The sequence below is a fragment of the Sugiyamaella lignohabitans genome, chromosome B (assembly GCF_001640025.1).
Source record: "Sugiyamaella lignohabitans strain CBS 10342 chromosome B, complete sequence".
Taxonomy (NCBI): Eukaryota; Fungi; Ascomycota; class Dipodascomycetes; order Dipodascales; family Trichomonascaceae; genus Sugiyamaella; species Sugiyamaella lignohabitans.
In genome coordinates this window covers 4,578,823-4,596,598 of record NC_031674.1, presented here as the reverse complement: position 1 = coordinate 4,596,598, position 17,776 = coordinate 4,578,823, and the positions used below count along the sequence as shown (strand labels likewise).

The 17,776-nt window shown below is 41.4% G+C and overlaps 9 protein-coding genes across 9 annotated transcripts; 4 read left to right on the top strand and 5 right to left on the bottom strand.

Moving 5' to 3' along the window:
• Positions 1-1,283: 1,283 nt before the first annotated feature.
• On the top strand, positions 1,284-2,207 carry DRE2 (Dre2p; the record flags this gene model as incomplete). Its single annotated transcript, XM_018880610.1, has 1 exon — positions 1,284-2,207. One exon carries the CDS (start codon positions 1,284-1,286, stop codon positions 2,205-2,207), a length of 924 nt encoding a protein of 307 aa, XP_018738413.1.
• Positions 2,208-2,321: 114 nt separating this feature from the next.
• ATE1 (Ate1p) lies at positions 2,322-3,188 on the bottom strand (the record flags this gene model as incomplete). Its single annotated transcript, XM_018880608.1, has 1 exon — positions 2,322-3,188. The coding sequence occupies one exon, from the start codon at positions 3,186-3,188 to the stop codon at positions 2,322-2,324; it is 867 nt and encodes a 288-aa protein (XP_018738412.1).
• Positions 3,189-3,726: 538 nt separating this feature from the next.
• AWJ20_3578 (uncharacterized protein) lies at positions 3,727-4,251 on the top strand (the record flags this gene model as incomplete). The annotated part of the gene is made up of 1 exon (XM_018880607.1): positions 3,727-4,251. One exon carries the CDS (start codon positions 3,727-3,729, stop codon positions 4,249-4,251), a length of 525 nt encoding a protein of 174 aa, XP_018738411.1.
• Positions 4,252-4,315: 64 nt separating this feature from the next.
• PYD3 (putative beta alanine synthase) lies at positions 4,316-5,620 on the bottom strand (the record flags this gene model as incomplete). Its single annotated transcript, XM_018880606.1, has 1 exon — positions 4,316-5,620. One exon carries the CDS (start codon positions 5,618-5,620, stop codon positions 4,316-4,318), a length of 1,305 nt encoding a protein of 434 aa, XP_018738410.1.
• Positions 5,621-6,539: 919 nt separating this feature from the next.
• Positions 6,540-7,580, top strand: ORC6 (Origin recognition complex subunit 6; the record flags this gene model as incomplete). Its single annotated transcript, XM_018880605.1, has 1 exon — positions 6,540-7,580. The coding sequence occupies one exon, from the start codon at positions 6,540-6,542 to the stop codon at positions 7,578-7,580; it is 1,041 nt and encodes a 346-aa protein (XP_018738409.1).
• A 90-nt stretch (positions 7,581-7,670) lies between these two features.
• AWJ20_3575 (uncharacterized protein) lies at positions 7,671-10,211 on the bottom strand (the record flags this gene model as incomplete). The annotated part of the gene is made up of 1 exon (XM_018880604.1): positions 7,671-10,211. The coding sequence occupies one exon, from the start codon at positions 10,209-10,211 to the stop codon at positions 7,671-7,673; it is 2,541 nt and encodes an 846-aa protein (XP_018738408.1).
• A 2,141-nt stretch (positions 10,212-12,352) lies between these two features.
• RPA135 (DNA-directed RNA polymerase I core subunit RPA135) lies at positions 12,353-15,523 on the bottom strand (the record flags this gene model as incomplete). Its single annotated transcript, XM_018880603.1, has 1 exon — positions 12,353-15,523. One exon carries the CDS (start codon positions 15,521-15,523, stop codon positions 12,353-12,355), a length of 3,171 nt encoding a protein of 1,056 aa, XP_018738407.1.
• Positions 15,524-15,621: 98 nt separating this feature from the next.
• RPA135 (DNA-directed RNA polymerase I core subunit RPA135) lies at positions 15,622-15,906 on the bottom strand (the record flags this gene model as incomplete). The annotated part of the gene is made up of 1 exon (XM_018880602.1): positions 15,622-15,906. The coding sequence occupies one exon, from the start codon at positions 15,904-15,906 to the stop codon at positions 15,622-15,624; it is 285 nt and encodes a 94-aa protein (XP_018738406.1).
• Positions 15,907-16,387: 481 nt separating this feature from the next.
• On the top strand, positions 16,388-17,482 carry TLG2 (Tlg2p; the record flags this gene model as incomplete). The annotated part of the gene is made up of 1 exon (XM_018880601.1): positions 16,388-17,482. One exon carries the CDS (start codon positions 16,388-16,390, stop codon positions 17,480-17,482), a length of 1,095 nt encoding a protein of 364 aa, XP_018738405.1.
• Positions 17,483-17,776: the final 294 nt, after the last annotated feature.

Below are 17,776 nucleotides of genomic sequence, written 5' to 3'. Positions count from 1 at the left end.
TGGACAAACGCTGTCGCATGAATATATAAAACTAACCTGAACAAGTCATTGAAACATTAAAAAGATACTCGTGATCCGACATTTTCTACTTTAAACACTTGAAATATCCAGTGATGTTATAGTTGGGAATTGAGTGCAAAATAGCCTGTATAAGTAATAATCCAACAAGTTATCAGATTATGTAATGCCGATCGTCTCTGCTAGCGATAATAACTCAACTGGTACCGTAACGCCGTGAGAAGATGTACTACCCTGGCGGCCGTCGGTTATTAATCTCCCTATGTTATATTATTATTACAATAATTATAGGATTTTACGGTTGGTTAAGTATTTTAGTCAGTGACTCACATAATTCATTTCCGACTAAGTCCGAATAGTAGTCGGAGTATGACTGTTACACTGTAAATAGGACGAGGCGAACTGCCCCTATATAGCCAGAGCAGAGCGTCTGGGAAACCCTAGGCATGTGAGTGACTGAAACTTCAAAGACCGGATTCCGATTTCAGACCCAAAGGACCGTGACATGCATACATAAATATATAGGCTTTAAGATAGGATCCACTATTTGTTTCGTCTCAGTTCAAGTGTTAAACTCTATTATACAAGTCAAGGGAGTCTAAGTCCAATAAATGCGACGATCAGCAAAAGATAAATGACTACTGAATATATGTTCTCTAATCAAGATTAATTAAAAAGCTGTTTCTGTAGCCATACTATTATCACAGGCAGTTGGCCTTCTTATTGTTGTCAGGAGGTTAGCTGATACTCGGTTACTTATCCGATGTTTGCTGCAAGAGCCGAATTATGATATATTCATTCATGAACTTATATTTTCATAAATGACTATAAAAATCACTATTACGCTAGAAAATATATCGTAGAATTCAGCCATTTTCACTTTTAACTATCATTGGGAGGTTTAATATATATATTTTAGGACGAGCGATACCGGCCCGTTGATGTAAAGGCAAGATAAGATTGTACACGGCTGATCTCCGGTAGAGTTTTTTATATAATATGTATTACTAAGTCTCTCTACTGTTAGAATAACCTGGATAGTCATACATAAATTAGGGCCGATATCCAGTCATCAAAATTATATTTGTTGCTCTACTAATAATACCTTTTTGGGAAAACGCTTTCAGTCAGGGAGAGTGTAATACAAAACTGTAACACAAAATATACAGTGACAATAAAAACACAAAGAGTTTCGAAAAAATACAGTCAAATTCTCCGTCGCCAAAGTCCTGGTGCTATTGTATTACTATTCGGACAGTTTAAAAATGACCGCTGATCAAACGGAAACAGCTACACTGCTGATTCTATCGTCGGATATAGTGAAGAATCCAGATCAGGTCCAAGAACAAATCAATAACCTATCAACGGAGTCACAGGTGTTCCATCATCAACTGCTGGAGAGAATCACAACGAAGACTATTGAACTGACTAGGAACTTTTATTCCCATATTCATATCGCTGATGCTACTGGAAAATCGGTTGCTCTCGATGATAACACTGCTGATTTACTTTTTGGATGTGCTAGAAATGGATGTAGATTAACTGGCCAGATCGATGGTTCCCCTCAGTCGTCTCTTCCTTTGCTTTTAGCAGGCTTTATAAAAGAATCTGACCTGTTTGTGAAGCCAGCCAGAGAACCAGCGACCGGTGTACCAACGGTAGCATCGATCTCTTTAAAGAAGAAAACCAACGGTGCCTCAAAATCGTCACTTCCTCAGTTTAAAAGATTGCATCCTACTTCTGTAGCTTCTGCGGACCCTGCCTCATCTGTTGTCAAACTGAATCTTGATCTCGACGATGATGATGAGCTTATCGATGAGAATGATCTTATGAGTGACGAGTCTTCTCTCCCAGCGGCTATTGTGATTCCTGCAAAATGTGATCCAGGCCCAGGTAGAAAGCGCCGAAAGGCTTGTAAGGACTGTACTTGTGGTCTCAAGGAAGTTGAAGAGCAGGAGTTAGAAGAGCAAGAAAAGAAGTTGCAAGAGGTTGCCAGCAAGAATGTGGTTACTCTTGGATCGGATGATATGGCTGAGATTGATTTCACTGTCCCTGGAAAGGCAGTAGGAGGATGTGGTAGTTGTGCTTTGGGCGACGCATTTAGATGTGACGGTTGCCCTTACTTGGGCCTTCCACCTTTTAAGCCTGGTGAAATAGTTAGCATTGGGTTTGGACGAGACGATTTATAAGCAAAGGGTATTTGTTAGGTATTTGTTAACCATTCAAAGCTCGTTGTTTTCTCGTCCATACCATCTATTTATCTACAAAATTACACGCTGGAACATGCGTGTTATCAAATACTTTTACAAAACAAGAGATGCATTTTTCATGAATTCCACTCCAAGAACGGATGCCAAGTCTTCTAAAATTTCCATTGCAACCGGCTGTGATTGTGGAGCCAAGTCGTCGAATGTCACTACCAGTTCCGGGCTCCCGTAGCGAGCTTTAAATATTATTGGCACTTTTTCGAGATTCAAGTTTTCATGGCGCAATTGTTTTTCAAGCTGGATTCGGTTCAGTGTGCCAGGCATGCTAGCGCTAATTACGTGAAGCGAGTCGTCGTCGTCATCTTCATTACTTGCACTTTCAACGGTGATTTCATCATCGGCATTATCGTTATCGAATCCTTTGAGAGTGACGTACTTTTTATCTTGAAATTTTTTCTGGAATTCTTCTATTGCATACCATTCGAGATCATTACCACTAGATCCAAAATCGGGATCAAGTAAAAAACTAGGCTTATATTGGCCCTTGTATTTCATTTTTTGACAATTGTGAATATAAAACCCCATGTAGTAATATGAAATTTTGTATTCTAAAGTCAGGGCAATTTCTCGCAAAACGGACAGTTTTCCCAGACCCAGTTCAGCATAGTCTGGGTGCCAGATTAAATATACACTGGAAATGCATTTCGGAAGGATATCCAGTACGCCAATGGCAATTAATTTTTTATCAAAATAATATAGCTGGTGCAATGCTCCAACCTTATCATTGCCGTCAATGAAGGGGTCTTCACATAAAAACCGCTTGAAGCCCTCTTTAGTCACATCTTGATCGTCATCGTTGTGAACTGTAGTCTGATATAGCTTGTACAATTCGAACTTTTCATCCGTATATTTATTCGGTTCAATTCGCACTCGGAATCGATTATTTGATCCTCGTTCTGCCATGTGTATAGATTCAATCAGATCGAATTTCTTATTATTTTTTCCTTTACTATTGCGAGTTGGCTCTCTTTTGATGGCAGTATGCTGATCCGGGGTCAATACAAATCTATTAAACCGGTTGACAAGCTGACGATGCTCTTTACTTGCTGTAAATCTATCTACTTCTAACCGAATTGTATATTGCGGACAGCAACTGTGTTTCAAGTCCGGTTTGTAAACATACCGGCCACTTCGACGAAACCCTCGATCAATGAGTCGTTGGTAATCATCTATCGTTAGTTTATCCTCCAGATGGAAACCGAACATAAGAGATGTTCCATTGCCGCCACAATAACCACAGTGGCTACTTCGTCGATAATTTCCTGGACTGACAAAAAGCATTACACCGTCTGAAATATATGATAATCAAGATCATGTCTGCATTATATGTGTAGTAGGTATTATATAGTAATATGCTGACTAGTGAGACTGCATATATATAACATTTAAACCTCATGCATTTTAACTTTCTTTCTTTATTCTACACTTCTTAGTTGGCGATATGTTTCTCGTTCAAGAGGTGGAAAAGAAAACGAAGAGCTCTATATCTAGAAGCTCTGGTCCAGTACAGACAAATGCATTTGGAAGAAAGCAGAGGGCTGCTGTTACAGCAGCTGTCACAGCAGCTTCTGCCGAAAGCACGTCGACATCGAGCAGGCTAAGGGCTGTTAATAAGCGACTGGCTGAATTAGAAAGAGAAAACTATCACGAAAACATTAAAATAGATATTCCCAAGCGAAATCTAGAAATGATAGGAGGCGGGCCAGCAAGAACAGGATTAACTCCAGCGTCGCGTAAAGTGTTGGCATCCAGAAAAACATTAGCCAATCACTTTGATGATGATCCAGCGTCAACAAAACTATATCTCGACGTTGCTAGTTCTCCCTCTGCTTACCCTTCAAGGCCAATGTGCAGTATTTGTGGATACTGGGGAAAACTGACCTGTATAAGATGCGGAGCTCGGTATTGTGGACGGGCCTGTGAAGAGACCCATCTCGAGACAAGGTGTCTAAAAGTATATGCATGAAATTACTTTCAAATATAGGCTTACAGATATCGAAAAACAGGACGCTTTTGATTCAATTCATGAATCAGGTATTCTTAGAAGAAGACTGAAGGAATTTGTCATAATTCAGAACAGCACCTAATAGTACTTGACATCCATCAGCAATCTCATCAGGTTTAGTATATTCTGTAGGATTGTGGCTGATACCGTCTTTACTTGGTACAAATATCATGGATGTAGGAACTACTCTGCTAGTATTACAAGAGTCATGACCTGCCCCTGATACAATATCCATGAGATTGCTTTCACCGACGGTTTCCACGGCGGCTTGCCTAACAGAGGCGATAGTATTCTCATTAAAGTGCACTGCTGGAGAATCATACAAGTTTTCAAATTCAATTGTTAGTGATTCTTTTGTTGACGTACCGTTACCCTCTTCTGCGATTTTTGCGAATTTCTGCTTGCATTCACGTTCAATGTCTGCAAGTTTATCGTCTAGATTATGTCTAATATCCAAAGTGAAGGTTACTTTCTCTGGAATTACATTCACGCTACCCGGCTCTAGATTAAGAATACCAACTGATGCCAAACCACCTTTGCTTTGTGCAATCTCATTTGCGACAACCATCATTTTTGAGGCTGCCAATAGCGGATCTTTTCTCAGGTTGAAAGGCGTGGTACCAGTATGTTGGGCGCGTCCACCAACAGTAACTTTTATCCATCTTAGTGCTTGTACACCTGATAGGACTCCGATTTTTTTGTTGAGGTTTTCCAGGATCGGACCCTGCTCAATGTGGAGTTCGAAATGGGCCGCTAAGGGGTTTTCTTTGTATGAGGCAGGCACTGCGCCAAGATACCCGATACGCTGAAGCTCTTTTTTAACAGTAACATCAAGTGGTTCCAAAACTGATTTCAAGCTATAGGCCTTTGGTAATTCAACATTACCGGCCCAGACTGAGGATGCCATCATACTCATGGGAAATCTAGCGCCCTCTTCGTTTGTCCAACTGATGACGCAGATTGGATTGTGAGGAGTATATTCATTGTCTTTTAGCGTTTGAATTACCTCCAATCCTGATAGAACTCCTAGGATTCCGTCGTAACGCCCTCCTGTCGGCTGAGTGTCGAGATGTGACCCAATGGCTATGGGCGGCCCGTTAGTCTTTCCAGGATATGTAGCAAATATATTTCCAATCTGATCAACTTTGACCGTACATCCTAATTTTGTCACTTCACCAACGAACCAATCTCGAACTCCTTTATCTTCATCTGATAGAGCCAGTCTGCATACACCAGTCTCGGTGACATCAGAGCCCCAAACTCCCTTGGCGCCGAATTTCTGAGCTGTCTCATGAATATTATTTAGAAGTCTGTTATGCTTAATTATCATCTTGGAATTTGATTACGAGAGTATCATTAAGACAAAAGTTGTAGACATAGGATGATTTTATATACTTCATTAGCTGTCGGGACGAATTGCCTATTTTAGTCTCAGGGATCGGTATGAGCTAAAGATAACCGCGCATGCATGCAAGGGCCCTGCGCGATAAGGTCAAAGTAGATTCTGAGCTCCTCTTCAAGTCCATTTTACACCGCGCACACAATTACATATTTTTTACAGTTCAATGGTTTTCTATCACACTTATAAAATAGCCATAACTCTCCAGTGTATCAATCTAGAATTTGTCTATTTTTCTGCTTTGCTGCGAATTGTTCACTGACACACTAGACAGCTTCAACAACGTCGCCTTCGAACAAGCAGTAATTATTCAGAAGTGGACATATGCGGGGTTTAAGCTGAGACCAGTTCTTAGCGCTCGGAATTGATTGATTGACTCCCGGTACTAAACATCTTGCGTTAGGTCGCCCCGACCTGAAAAGACTTGCTGCTCTGTTTGCACCTCTGGCTGCCTGCTGTCGCGTCCTCAGTCATAGTGATAGAGCTCTTACCGTGCCTACAGATCAAATCAAACATAAAATTGAACCAGGGCTTGCGGTACAAGATTCAGTAAATAGCGCGCATCATCAACGGTTTAGATCTAATAATGAGTGTGTTTATAGGGGGCTTATATAGGAATCTTTAGATAAATAAGCGGTATAGCAGATTATATAGCTAATTGACAGCAGAGCTATATACTTACTAGTCTGAAGTAGCCATCGAGTGCAATAGTGGAGTCAGTCCCATATTGCAGTGCATAGTTACAGCCTTGCATGTATCAGCCATGATCTTGAATGCCTAAAAAGATTGTAAATGTATATATATATATATATATCAACGACAGATTCATCTATTCATTAGCAGCTTTCCCATGACTTCCAAAGTGCTAGAAAATGCTCTAGAAGGATTGCTACCATCTGTATATCCTCAATTTCCCAAGGAACTAATAAGTCTTTCTAATTCACTGCTATCACAATCGAAGGCCAATGTTAGCTCATTAAAGCCGGACGAAGAAATAGCTCGGATGACATTATGTTGTCACCTGGCAATAGAACGATTAACAGATAGCTTCAATTTCCCACCTCCGAGCACCAAAAAAGTTCCAGTTCCTCCAAAAGTTTACCAAAATCTACTGAGATTGTTCCGCAATGCACTTCCCAGGCGAGGCTCTGCATCTCCAGTTAAATTATCGGCCCCATCCACTCCTACCAAGAGACCGTCTCCTTTAAAAAGAGCTCATTTACCCGATAGAGAAGGGTCCCCGACACCTCAGCGTAAGAAGCTAAATTTAAACGAGGGTACTAGAAGTGATGAAGGAGAGGACTTAAATGATGTGAAGAGTAATACTCAAGGCAAAGCGACACCATCTCCAGTGAAAAGACGTGGACTCGCCAAAGAAACCGATCCCACACCAAATGATTTACATAGAATTGCGGATGGTCTGCAAATCTCTGACCATGCGAAAAATGCTGTTGCTTTCGGCTATAAAAAGTATAACAATCTAGTTAAAGACAGATGGGGCTTACTCTGCGGTCTATTCTATGTAGTTTGCTCACGAGCCCACCCTGAACTACTTGTGAACCAGCGTAGATTGGAAAACAACATTATGTCATATGCTGGTGACTACAGTCGTATGAATGATGACAAGATGGCTGAATGGATTATTTGGGCTGATAAAATCGTTGCTGACCAGAGTTGGATAAGAGATATTACAGTCTCTATTAAACGGCGTCCTATTGGTGATTCGCTTAGAAGAAAGCATTCTAGTGGAATTGGAAATATGATCACTTTTGGATTTACTTTTACAAGCAACAGGAGGATACAGATGTTTGAAGAGTGGAAGTCATCAATCATGAAGAAAATTGAAGAACACAAAAGGCCAGATTCTTCAGAGACCGCTAACGACAAATGACCATGCATATTTATTTTTAAATTGTTTATCTTGCTAATTAATAAAAATTCAATAATTTACGGTAGAAATGCTAATGAGATATGCTGCCAGTTATATTAATAACTTCGTTGTCTCGTATACATCATCCAGATCAGTAGCAAATTCAGGGTTATAATCAAATTCCTCTCCTACAAGTCCCTTAACAACCACCAATAACTCATCCATTCGTTCATAAATCATCCTTGAAAATAATAATGCTACAAGACAGAGCTGCCCATCATGTGATAACAGATTACCAAATACACCTTCACGGCCAATGCGCTTTTCAGATGCTTCATCATTGGTCCTTGGTCTGCTAGATGGTGCTGCTTCAATATCAACGCCCGCTCTTATGTCATCTAGCTCTTTCATAATCTTACCCACCATGGTATCAACATTGACATGATAGTTATCTTCAAGTAACTTTAGATGCTTTAGGGTTAACTGGGCGGGACTGACCCGTGGGAGTGGGCCACCTGTAGTTAACGACAAAGAAGTCATGTGAATTATAGCAAAAAAATTGGTCATCATCTCACTAGACGTCCATCCACACCGGCTAGCGACGACATTTACCCACTGTTCGGGGTCTTTCAATTGGTCAAAAACAATATAAAGACTAAACGACAAATGAGAGATCTCAGTGCACAGCTTGACAAGCCTTTCATACTTGGCACGTGGCCACGGTCCAGTAAGTTCAGGCTCATACTTGAGAGTTTTCATGAGGGGCCCTATCGATGCCAGCTTGAGTAGGATTTTTGCAAGGCCATCACTAACAAAATCTTTACGTGGTAATCTGTGCACATCAGGGTCGTGTGATCGTTGAACGCCAAACTTGCCAATATCACAGTGGATATTTCCAATGCTTCTCAATACCCGGGAAATAATATTCCGTACAGCACGTCTTCCAGTCTTGGGTTTAGGGAAACAGCTCGCTAGCGAACCCAATGTCACACCAACTAAGACAGTTACAAAACGGATCCAAGCAACACGGAAGCCAAAACCATGCATACCAGGACCCGGTGCCTGTGTATTTTGCCAACTTGAGCCAATAACTAAGACCGTTGAAGCACTGAGAACAATGGCTGCCGTTGGTAGAGTGTGCTTCGAAAAATGCCGGTAACATACCAAGAAGTACAATAAAAAAATGTTCACAATCGCATAGCCATACTTATTACCATTACCATTTCCAGTCGATATATACCACCCGACCATACCCAAAACACAGGCCAAAAAAGTATATATAACTTTTTGGATGTAAGCCTTTATCACATCACCAGGAAGGTCAGCTGTGGAGATGACAGTCATGATGACGACCCAAATCAACCTGTTGCTATAGTAGAAGAAGGCGGTCGGCCTGACGAATCCCGGAATGGCTGGTACAACACCAATAACTGCAGTACGCAATGCAAACAGACACCTATCACTCAGCAATAGATTGTAGAACTGAACAAGCTTTCGGCCAACAAGATGCGCAATCAATCTGGGTGGTGCAGCATCTGGATCTCTTGCTTCGGTAGATGACTGTGCGTAATAACCCGATGATGATGGACCATCATCTGTCGCATTTTGATCAGCAGCGATTATATCATGATCAAAGCTGACTTTAGCTCGGTCCGTTTTCTTGAATGGCAGTCTCAATGATGGAAGAGGACTAGTTTTATCTAAAGTTTCGCAGTTGTCCATAATTCTCGCGAGTACACGTGCATAGCGCTTGACGGAAAATCCAAAAAGAGCCCCTTGAGCAATAAATGCAGCAGCTAATGGACCCAATTCATCCTCAACATGAAACACTTCTTGCCAGCGGTCTTCATCCAACTTTTTGATCTCAGCAAGCAGATTTTCGTGGGCTACTTTAATATGTTCCATCTGTTTAACCTGTTCAGCCTGATGCTTTTTATACTGCCCGGGAATTAATCGACTATATAGTCTGAAAGAGTTTGCTGCTTGGAGCCATCCAGCTAGGGCTTCAATCGCTTTATCTCCCGCAACAAGCACATCCGTGTACCGATCACTCACGAGGTCAACCAGCTTATCCAAATCATCAATACTCAGATTATGTTTAGAATCATTTTCTCGAGCATTCTCGCTTAATACCTGTCGCCTCTGCGACTCAAACTCTCCTACCGGAAGATATTTTTTATGTAATGCTTCATAGAGCTTAGTCGGATGCTCAGGAGGAAGTGAAGCGACAGTGCCAGTTCTAGTTCGCAAAGTCACGACTCGATCAAGTAAGACTTCTTTACGTTCCTGAATACGGGAAAAAAACCATTGTAGACCAGCTATCGAACTGATCAAATTTCTGAACATGGAGCGGAACTCACCGACATCACCTGAGTCAAATCTTCCATACGATATCTCTAAAGTCGAAAGAGAGGCCATCAAATTTACAGGGGTGCTCTTAGATAAAATCTGGGACGTAGTGGCTCCTATATTACGGAAGTTCTCAAATTCTTGTTGTGAAGGTCGTACTTCGTTCAAAAACTTAATAGTGTTCTTAGACAACTGAGATAATGGACCTAAGAACTTTGATATACCGCCAAAGAATGCAAAATTGGCAGTAAATGGAAAAATCAGCGCAGAAAGAATAATATGGAGAGACAGTTGAAGGCCCATCGGTTTAAGAATAATAAACTGGAAAGGTTAGTTACAATGTGCCAGTTGAATATGTGTGCGTTGGAAGAACATACCCCTACCGTTTTACCCGCAAACGTAGGAACCAAACATCCAAAAGAAATGTTAACACAGAGACTGATAGCACCAATAGTAGCTGGAGCAATCATCAATGGTGATAACTGTTTACAGAGAGATATAAGAAACAGACCTATTAGAAAGGCAAATATGAAAATGACCGTGTACCTAAGGTGTAAGAAATGGCCTGAAAATATCTGTAATTGGACACATTCCGCCAATTCAGCATCATTCTGACAGAGGCCTTCCATTATTAGTTCTTTAGCAATTGACATTTGAGTTGGGAACCCTCGCATTCTCAGAGTAATTGCACTTGCAACTACGGCGCAGAGCCATCCAAATACCAACATAAATCCTGCAACGAGAGTGTTTAAAGCTGTCAAAATAAATGGCTGTCCACCGGGTCCTAAAACACACCCGATGATAGGCATGATATAAGGTGCAGTACCAAGCCATATATGAGACTTATGGTCCACAACCAAGATAATTCCCACATAGACCGCCAGCCAACTACGAATAATGAGTTTTAAAGAGGCATAGTCGAAATGGTCAAGGATGAAACCAGGACGAGCATCCTCCCATATAACCTTCCAAAGTGGGGGGCCCTTTGGTTCGATGCTATCATCGTCTCTTGATAAATCTGTTAGAGCCCTTGGAAGAGTCCCCCGCCTAGCCATAGAGGGGTCTGTGTCAGTGTTCAAGGGTTTGATGGCATTATCGTCATCATTATACTGTTCAATATCATTGTCACCGACCAATTTCTCGGCTGTAGAGTGAGTCGGACTGATGTCAGCCATTATTCACTGATATTGAATACAAAAAAATGGCAGCCTATAACGGAGTGGTTATTGTGCTTTGTCCAGATCTTCAGCGATTGTTTACAAGTAATTCCCCACGTAGAAGTTGAATGAATCCAACACAATTTGACGTTGGCTAATCGAATAGTCACGAGAAGATTCTGATATCACGTTTTTATTGGGGTTGATCTTTAGTTGATATCTACTTTAACTTCCTTGTGTTGTGTTTCGGTTACCGTCGTCGGACCTTGAGGGATGTTAGGATCGATGATGCATACTGGAACAATACGAGCATGATGCATGTGGAATGCACATCTTGCCAATCTCAGCGATTTGGTGGGTATGTATTCAAGCTTTTCAGATCTGAATATGGCCGTCAAAAATGGTTAACCTCTAGGATAGCCAATTAGTATAGATATCATCAAAACAAGTATTACGATAATCTTTTTCTATGATTTTGCTAAATAGTTTTGAATAAACCACTCGCTGGCAGCCAGTTAAGTTCGTGACTTGCTCTGCCTATGCACACTTGACCCATTCGTTCCGAATACAACTAAGGTTTTTCAGATGAGTAACCCCGCCCCTGAATCGAATATTTTTGTTTTAATTCTGGGCAGCAGATGCAAAAATATGCTTGTGTTTTGGCGGCTTACTATTGGTTTCCGTAATTAGCATACATGTGACTGATACGCACCGTGAGGTGCATGCTGCTGCTAATCTCGACCATACCGCTGCTTGACAAACGCTCCCTGCATTCAGCACCGGGAACCCGATGGTTCAAATTTGTACATTTCAGGGGAACTAAATATCCTGACCCAGTTCGGACTTTAATACCGAAACACCGAAAGTCCGGTGTTCCTTAGCTGAACCGTTAAGCTAGATGGCCAGTCCTTGGGTCACGGGTCCCTTGGTCTCCGATATTCTCTAATAGCCGTCAATAAATTTGTATTCGGGAAAACTCCGAACCTCCGATCATGTCGTTTCTGTAGCGACAGCCACTGTAGTGCTTTTTGGACCGATAGACCGAAATTTCGTTTGTAATGAACTCTTGAGACAAGACATAGCCGGTTGATCCAGTATTTTTCTTGAAATTTGCTGTTAACCGAAAAAACAACGGGATAGGAATTATTAGTTCACCGGAACGAACTTGTTCTCGTAGTAAGGAACCCATTCCCAAACTACCCGTGTTAAATCAATAGGGCTTATTTTTATTATGAACAAGATAAATACAAAAATACAAAAATATATATTTTAATGCAAATTGGATGGTTATGGGCCAGCATTAAATCTCATTTTGATACCCATAGCTGCAAGCTCGGAATCAAGATATTTTAATACAAATGGGATGGCCACCGTGGAAATATTATTTCCTCCCTTGAATCTATTTCCAAGACCATCTTCCCAGGCAGTCGACGTCGAATCATCACCGGCACCAAGACGGCCAACAACCTTGGTGGCACACCGTCTACATCTTACCACAGCCGCAGAACCAACTCTCGGCACAGAAACCTGAGTAGTCAAAATAGAACCACAGTCCTTACACAAGTGAGTTTGTGTGTAATCACTACAGTTTAGTAAACGATCTTGTAACAGGAATGCAGTACCATGACCAATGAGAGCATCACGCTCCATCTCTCCCACACGGATACCACCATGTCTCTTTCTTCCCTTGACAGGTTGCATTGTTAACTTGTTAACAGGACCGGTTGATCTGACCTGGAACTTGTCATTAACCATGTGTCTCAATCGTTGGTAGAAGACGACACCAACGTAAATATCGACACGGAGTTCTTCACCTGTAACACCGGAGTACATAGGTTCATTTCCATGGTAATTGTAACCGGCCTTGAGTAACTGTTGTCCGAAATGATCGGCAGCTGTGTTTTCCTCTGAAAACATAAAAGGAGTACTGTCTTGAGCAAATCCATGCAAGGCACCAGACTTTCCAGCTAAACTCTCCACAAACATACCAATTGTCATACGCGAGGGGAAAGCGTGTGGGTTGATAATAATATCAGGTTGTATACCACTCTCGCTGAATGGCATGTCCACTTGAGGCCACTTCTGGGAACAGACACCCTTTTGACCGTGTCGAGATGAGAACTTATCACCAATATTAGGGGAACGGTTAACACGTAGCTTAACAGTAAGACTCTGGAACTCTTGGTCACCATTCTCATCACCAAGAAGTTTGACTTCCGACACATATGCAGGTTCCGATGATTTGTAGAGCTTGACTTTGGTCTTACCCAGAATTTCGTCAAAATATGCAACAATAGGATCTCCTTCTTCTAGCAGAACACCGATAATAGGCAACCCATCGTCATCAAGCTTCTCGGTCCACTTCTCAGGCCATTGATCTTTGCCAAACCCAAAGTGCTGGGTAATTGGCTCACCACGTCTTCTCTTCATGCTAAGATCAACCTTTTCAACCTTATAAACTGAACCGTGTCCAAAACCACGTTCCAATGCTGACTTGTTTAAAATCATGGCATCATCCATATCATAACCAGTATACGAAATAACTGCTACCACGGCATTGGTTCCATTAGGGAACTGATCCATGCCATATTCATCATACAAACCAGCACGAACAATTGGTGATTGTCCTGTCTGCAGATGATAGAGCTTGTTATCCGATCTGTGGACTAAGGCGGTACCTGGCGTACCCATAGTTTGTTTACCCATCTGGCATTGGTACATGTTACGAGGAGATTGATTAAAATCAGAGAAAGGAGTCAAGTTGGCCAAAATGGAGAATATGTTAGTTGGCGAGAACTCGACATGACTGTGAACATTTGAGGTGATCTCTTCCGGTGTAACAGCAATATTCATGTAAACTTGTTCAAATGGTCCAACCCAATCCTCTTTCTCCAATGGCAAATATTTGACAGGACGGATCATTCTAGCCTGAGAAGAAAACAAGAAAACACCAGGGTATTGACCACCGTGAGATGGAGGCACCCATCCAATTTCTAATTGTACAGGAATGTTGTGAGTTCCTTCAACCTTCCAAAATCTCAAAGTATCGGAAACACGCTTAGCCTCCTCATGGCTACAGTAGCCAATAATTCGACCATCTAATTGAACACAGGACTTTGTAGGACCTGCAGACAATGAATCAGGGCTACTCACTCCGAGTGATCTAAGGACAGCAGGAATGTGATCGACGTTTAGCGACTCAGTAGAAACAAAACACTTGTGAGCCAAATGGTTTAGTAAACCACAGGGAGAACCATCTGGAGTGTGTACAGGACACAAGAATCCCCAACTCTCAGGTAAGAGCTTCCGCACAGTTGTAGTTTTGAGCTCAGCAAAGAACGAACCTCTGTGCACCATTCTAAAGTGAGAAATGAAACGATGAAAATTAATCTTTTCAGCAACAACGGTATAACCTGAAACTTGCTGCAAATCCAAACCAGACTGGGAAACCAAATTACCTGTAGACAGGAAATATTGTAATTTCTGGCCAATATTCTCATTCATCTTCATAAATACTCGATAAATATATTTCTTATCCGTGAAGTTGACAGCGTTACGGCGGTTAACATCACTAACAATTTGGGCTTTGAATGCTTGTAAATATTCGTCAATTTTCTCCTTGATGATCATACCATACAAAAAGCCTCCCAATAAAATTTCTTGGTGTTGAGCAGCATCTGGATTATCTGGACAACATTCACCAGCGACAAGTGAATAGAGCTTTCTGATCATAAACATTAACTGTCTAAATTTGTCCTTATTATCGGTCAAATGCACCAATACAATTCTTCTCAACACCTCCTTTCCAACATCAATATCAGTTGAGTCGGCGGTAGCACCCATGACAACTCTAAACTTGTCTCCAAGGTATGCCAAGGTTTCCTGCTTAGTGTATAAATTGTAAGATTTGTATGTTCTTAAAAGCAACTCCAAACGATCAGTCAAAAAGGAATTGCCAGTCTCTTGACCAACAATTCCGTCGAAAATCTCTCTGTCATTGGTCTCAACAAGAGCCTTGAGAATCATCATTACAGGGATCAAGTATTCATTCTTTCTCCAAGAGAATCTGAATGTAACATTACCATCATTCAAATAATGAAGAACATTGGTTTGAGAAGTTTGGTCAGGACGAACACAACGAATCTGAATACCGTATTGAGTATAAGCAGCTCCTCTATTAACAAAGGAAGGTCTGACAATAGCCATGGGATGGTTACGTCTTTGAACAATCAACATACGAATCAATTTTTCGATACCATTGACAATGAAGTAACCACCAAGTTCTTCAGATTCTTCTTTTGCAGCCACCAAGCCTGCTGGCGATAATCCCTCCAAATGACATCTATTTGTTCTCAGCATGATTGGAATACTACCGGCATCCCTAGTCTCGAACTCTTCAGGGCCATCATTAACTGAATATGCAAACTTGAGAATCAGCTTACCTCTATATGTAGTCATTCTTTCACGACATTCCGAGGGAAATGTACGTCTATTAACAGTAGTCTTGTCTCTAGCTGATAGGATAGGTCTTGAAATTTGAACAGACTCGATACGGACTATAATATGTTAGAAGTGTTTTCTCCTAAAATATACCCAATTTCCATTGACTTACAGCTTAATTTGTTACCCAATCTGTCTGGGTCATTGCTATCGAAAACAATTTTAGAACCAATATCTTTTACAGCCAAGTTCAAAAGGCCGTCACCTGGGCCCTCCATCAATGCATTGAACGAGCCAACATGAGGTTGAATGGCTTGAGCCAACAACGGATAAGAAGGCTTATCTGTTGGAGGATCTCGGAAAATCTTCTCTCTCTCGAGAGTGTGGAAAGAGACACCCATTATGAAACCTCTGTCAACAGTGTCCTAGTGGTGAAAGTCGCTGTCTTAAAATTTAAGAATAAAATCTTGGAAAGATCAACAATAAAAAAAATATTCAGGTGCAGATGCACAGCCGTGCAAACCCTCGGATCCCGCGCTGATAAGATAAGCTTCAATATTGAACATTTATAGGTGGTTGTACCAGCTTGCAATATAAAACACAAAAGCCAAAAGCAATAAGTAAATAACCACAATTGTAGCAGCCTTTAATCTAGAGGTTCTCAAGCTTTTATATTTGTTTGACTATGACTAGATCATAGGCTCTACGGAAAATCGGCTCGTGAAACATTCTGTGAAGTCGATACCTCAGCCGCTCATAGTAGCGAATGCAAGCAAGACCCCTTCATGTAAGGATGAACCGTATGACACGCAGTTAAATTCAGATAAAGTAACAGCTGTGGAGAAGACGAAGTACAGCCTGGTATACCAATTGGCCTTTACAATGTTTCGAGATCGTACAAATTTGTACATTTCATATAGACAATCATACGCGCACCATCCAATCCCTTCAACTTCAATAAGAGATGTTCCTGAAGAGCAACAGGGGTTAATTGGCGGCGCTGCTGCTCCAGGGACTAGTAATGGTTACGATATGATTGGTATAGAGATGGACCTGCTTCCGCCATCATGGGTAGATGTTTCGAGTGAAGTTGATGAAAGGCTGTCTGATATCAAGCGACAAATTAGCCAGTTAGACACCTTGCATCGGAAAAATGCACTACCAGGATTTGATGATAGAACTTATGAAGAAGAACAGATTGAAAAGTTGACATTTGAAATCACCAGCGGGCTACATGAATGTCAGTCACTGATAAAGAAGTTTGATGCTATGTCGAACTCTGGTGGATCTACAGCAGAGGTTAAAATGAGCTCCAACATGAAGATTTCAATGGCCACCAAAGTCCAAGCAACATCTAGTACATTTAGAAAGATGCAATCAAATTACTTGAAAGCACTACGAAAAGATAGTGGAATCTCATCATATACCCCATTGAGGCCACAATCACCAGCCATTGGTTCCAGCAGCAGCGGAGGAGCTAGTGGTAGCGGTAATGGAAGTTACGATCCAGTGGCGGAAGACGAAATGGATGTCGCGTTTTCTGAAAACACTTTGCGCCAGCAAGAGCAAAAGCAGTCGTTAATTGCAACAGAGGATACGGAAATTCGCCAGAGAGAGCAGGAAATTACAAAAATTGCCCAGGGCATTCTGGAACTGGCAGATATATTCAAGGACCTACAAACAATGGTGATAGACCAGGGTACTCTCCTGGATAGAATTGATTACAATGTCGAGACCATGTATACCAATGTAAAGCAGGCTGACAAGGAGCTCATACAAGCCACGCATTATCAGAAAAGGACGCAGAAGTGTAAAGTTATATTGCTTCTGTGTTTAATCATTGTTGGGCTCATTATTGTGCTCGTGGTAAAACCAAAGAGACATTCACAGCCAGCACCAGCACCAGCACCAGCACCAGCACCTGTGCCAGCACCTGTACCGCCACCAGTGCAGCCTCCAGACACCGAAAAAATATAGGCATTAGTTGAAAACCCAGAATCTAACAAGGGCCAATTCGCTAATCACATTCAAAGCATAATTCACGATTATCATGGTCATCATCTATTTATATACATAAATTAATTAACAGAAAAATAAGATAGCACCAGCCAATGGTAAAACTGTCTTACACTCTAGAACTAATGGTGGTGGTGCCACCAAGAAGTTGATTCAGCGAATTCACTGAACTTTCAACGTCCATACCACCTCTGACTTGAAGAATTGCGTTAGCGACTTCGTGGCCAATATGAGAAGCGGTCCGAGCTTCACCAA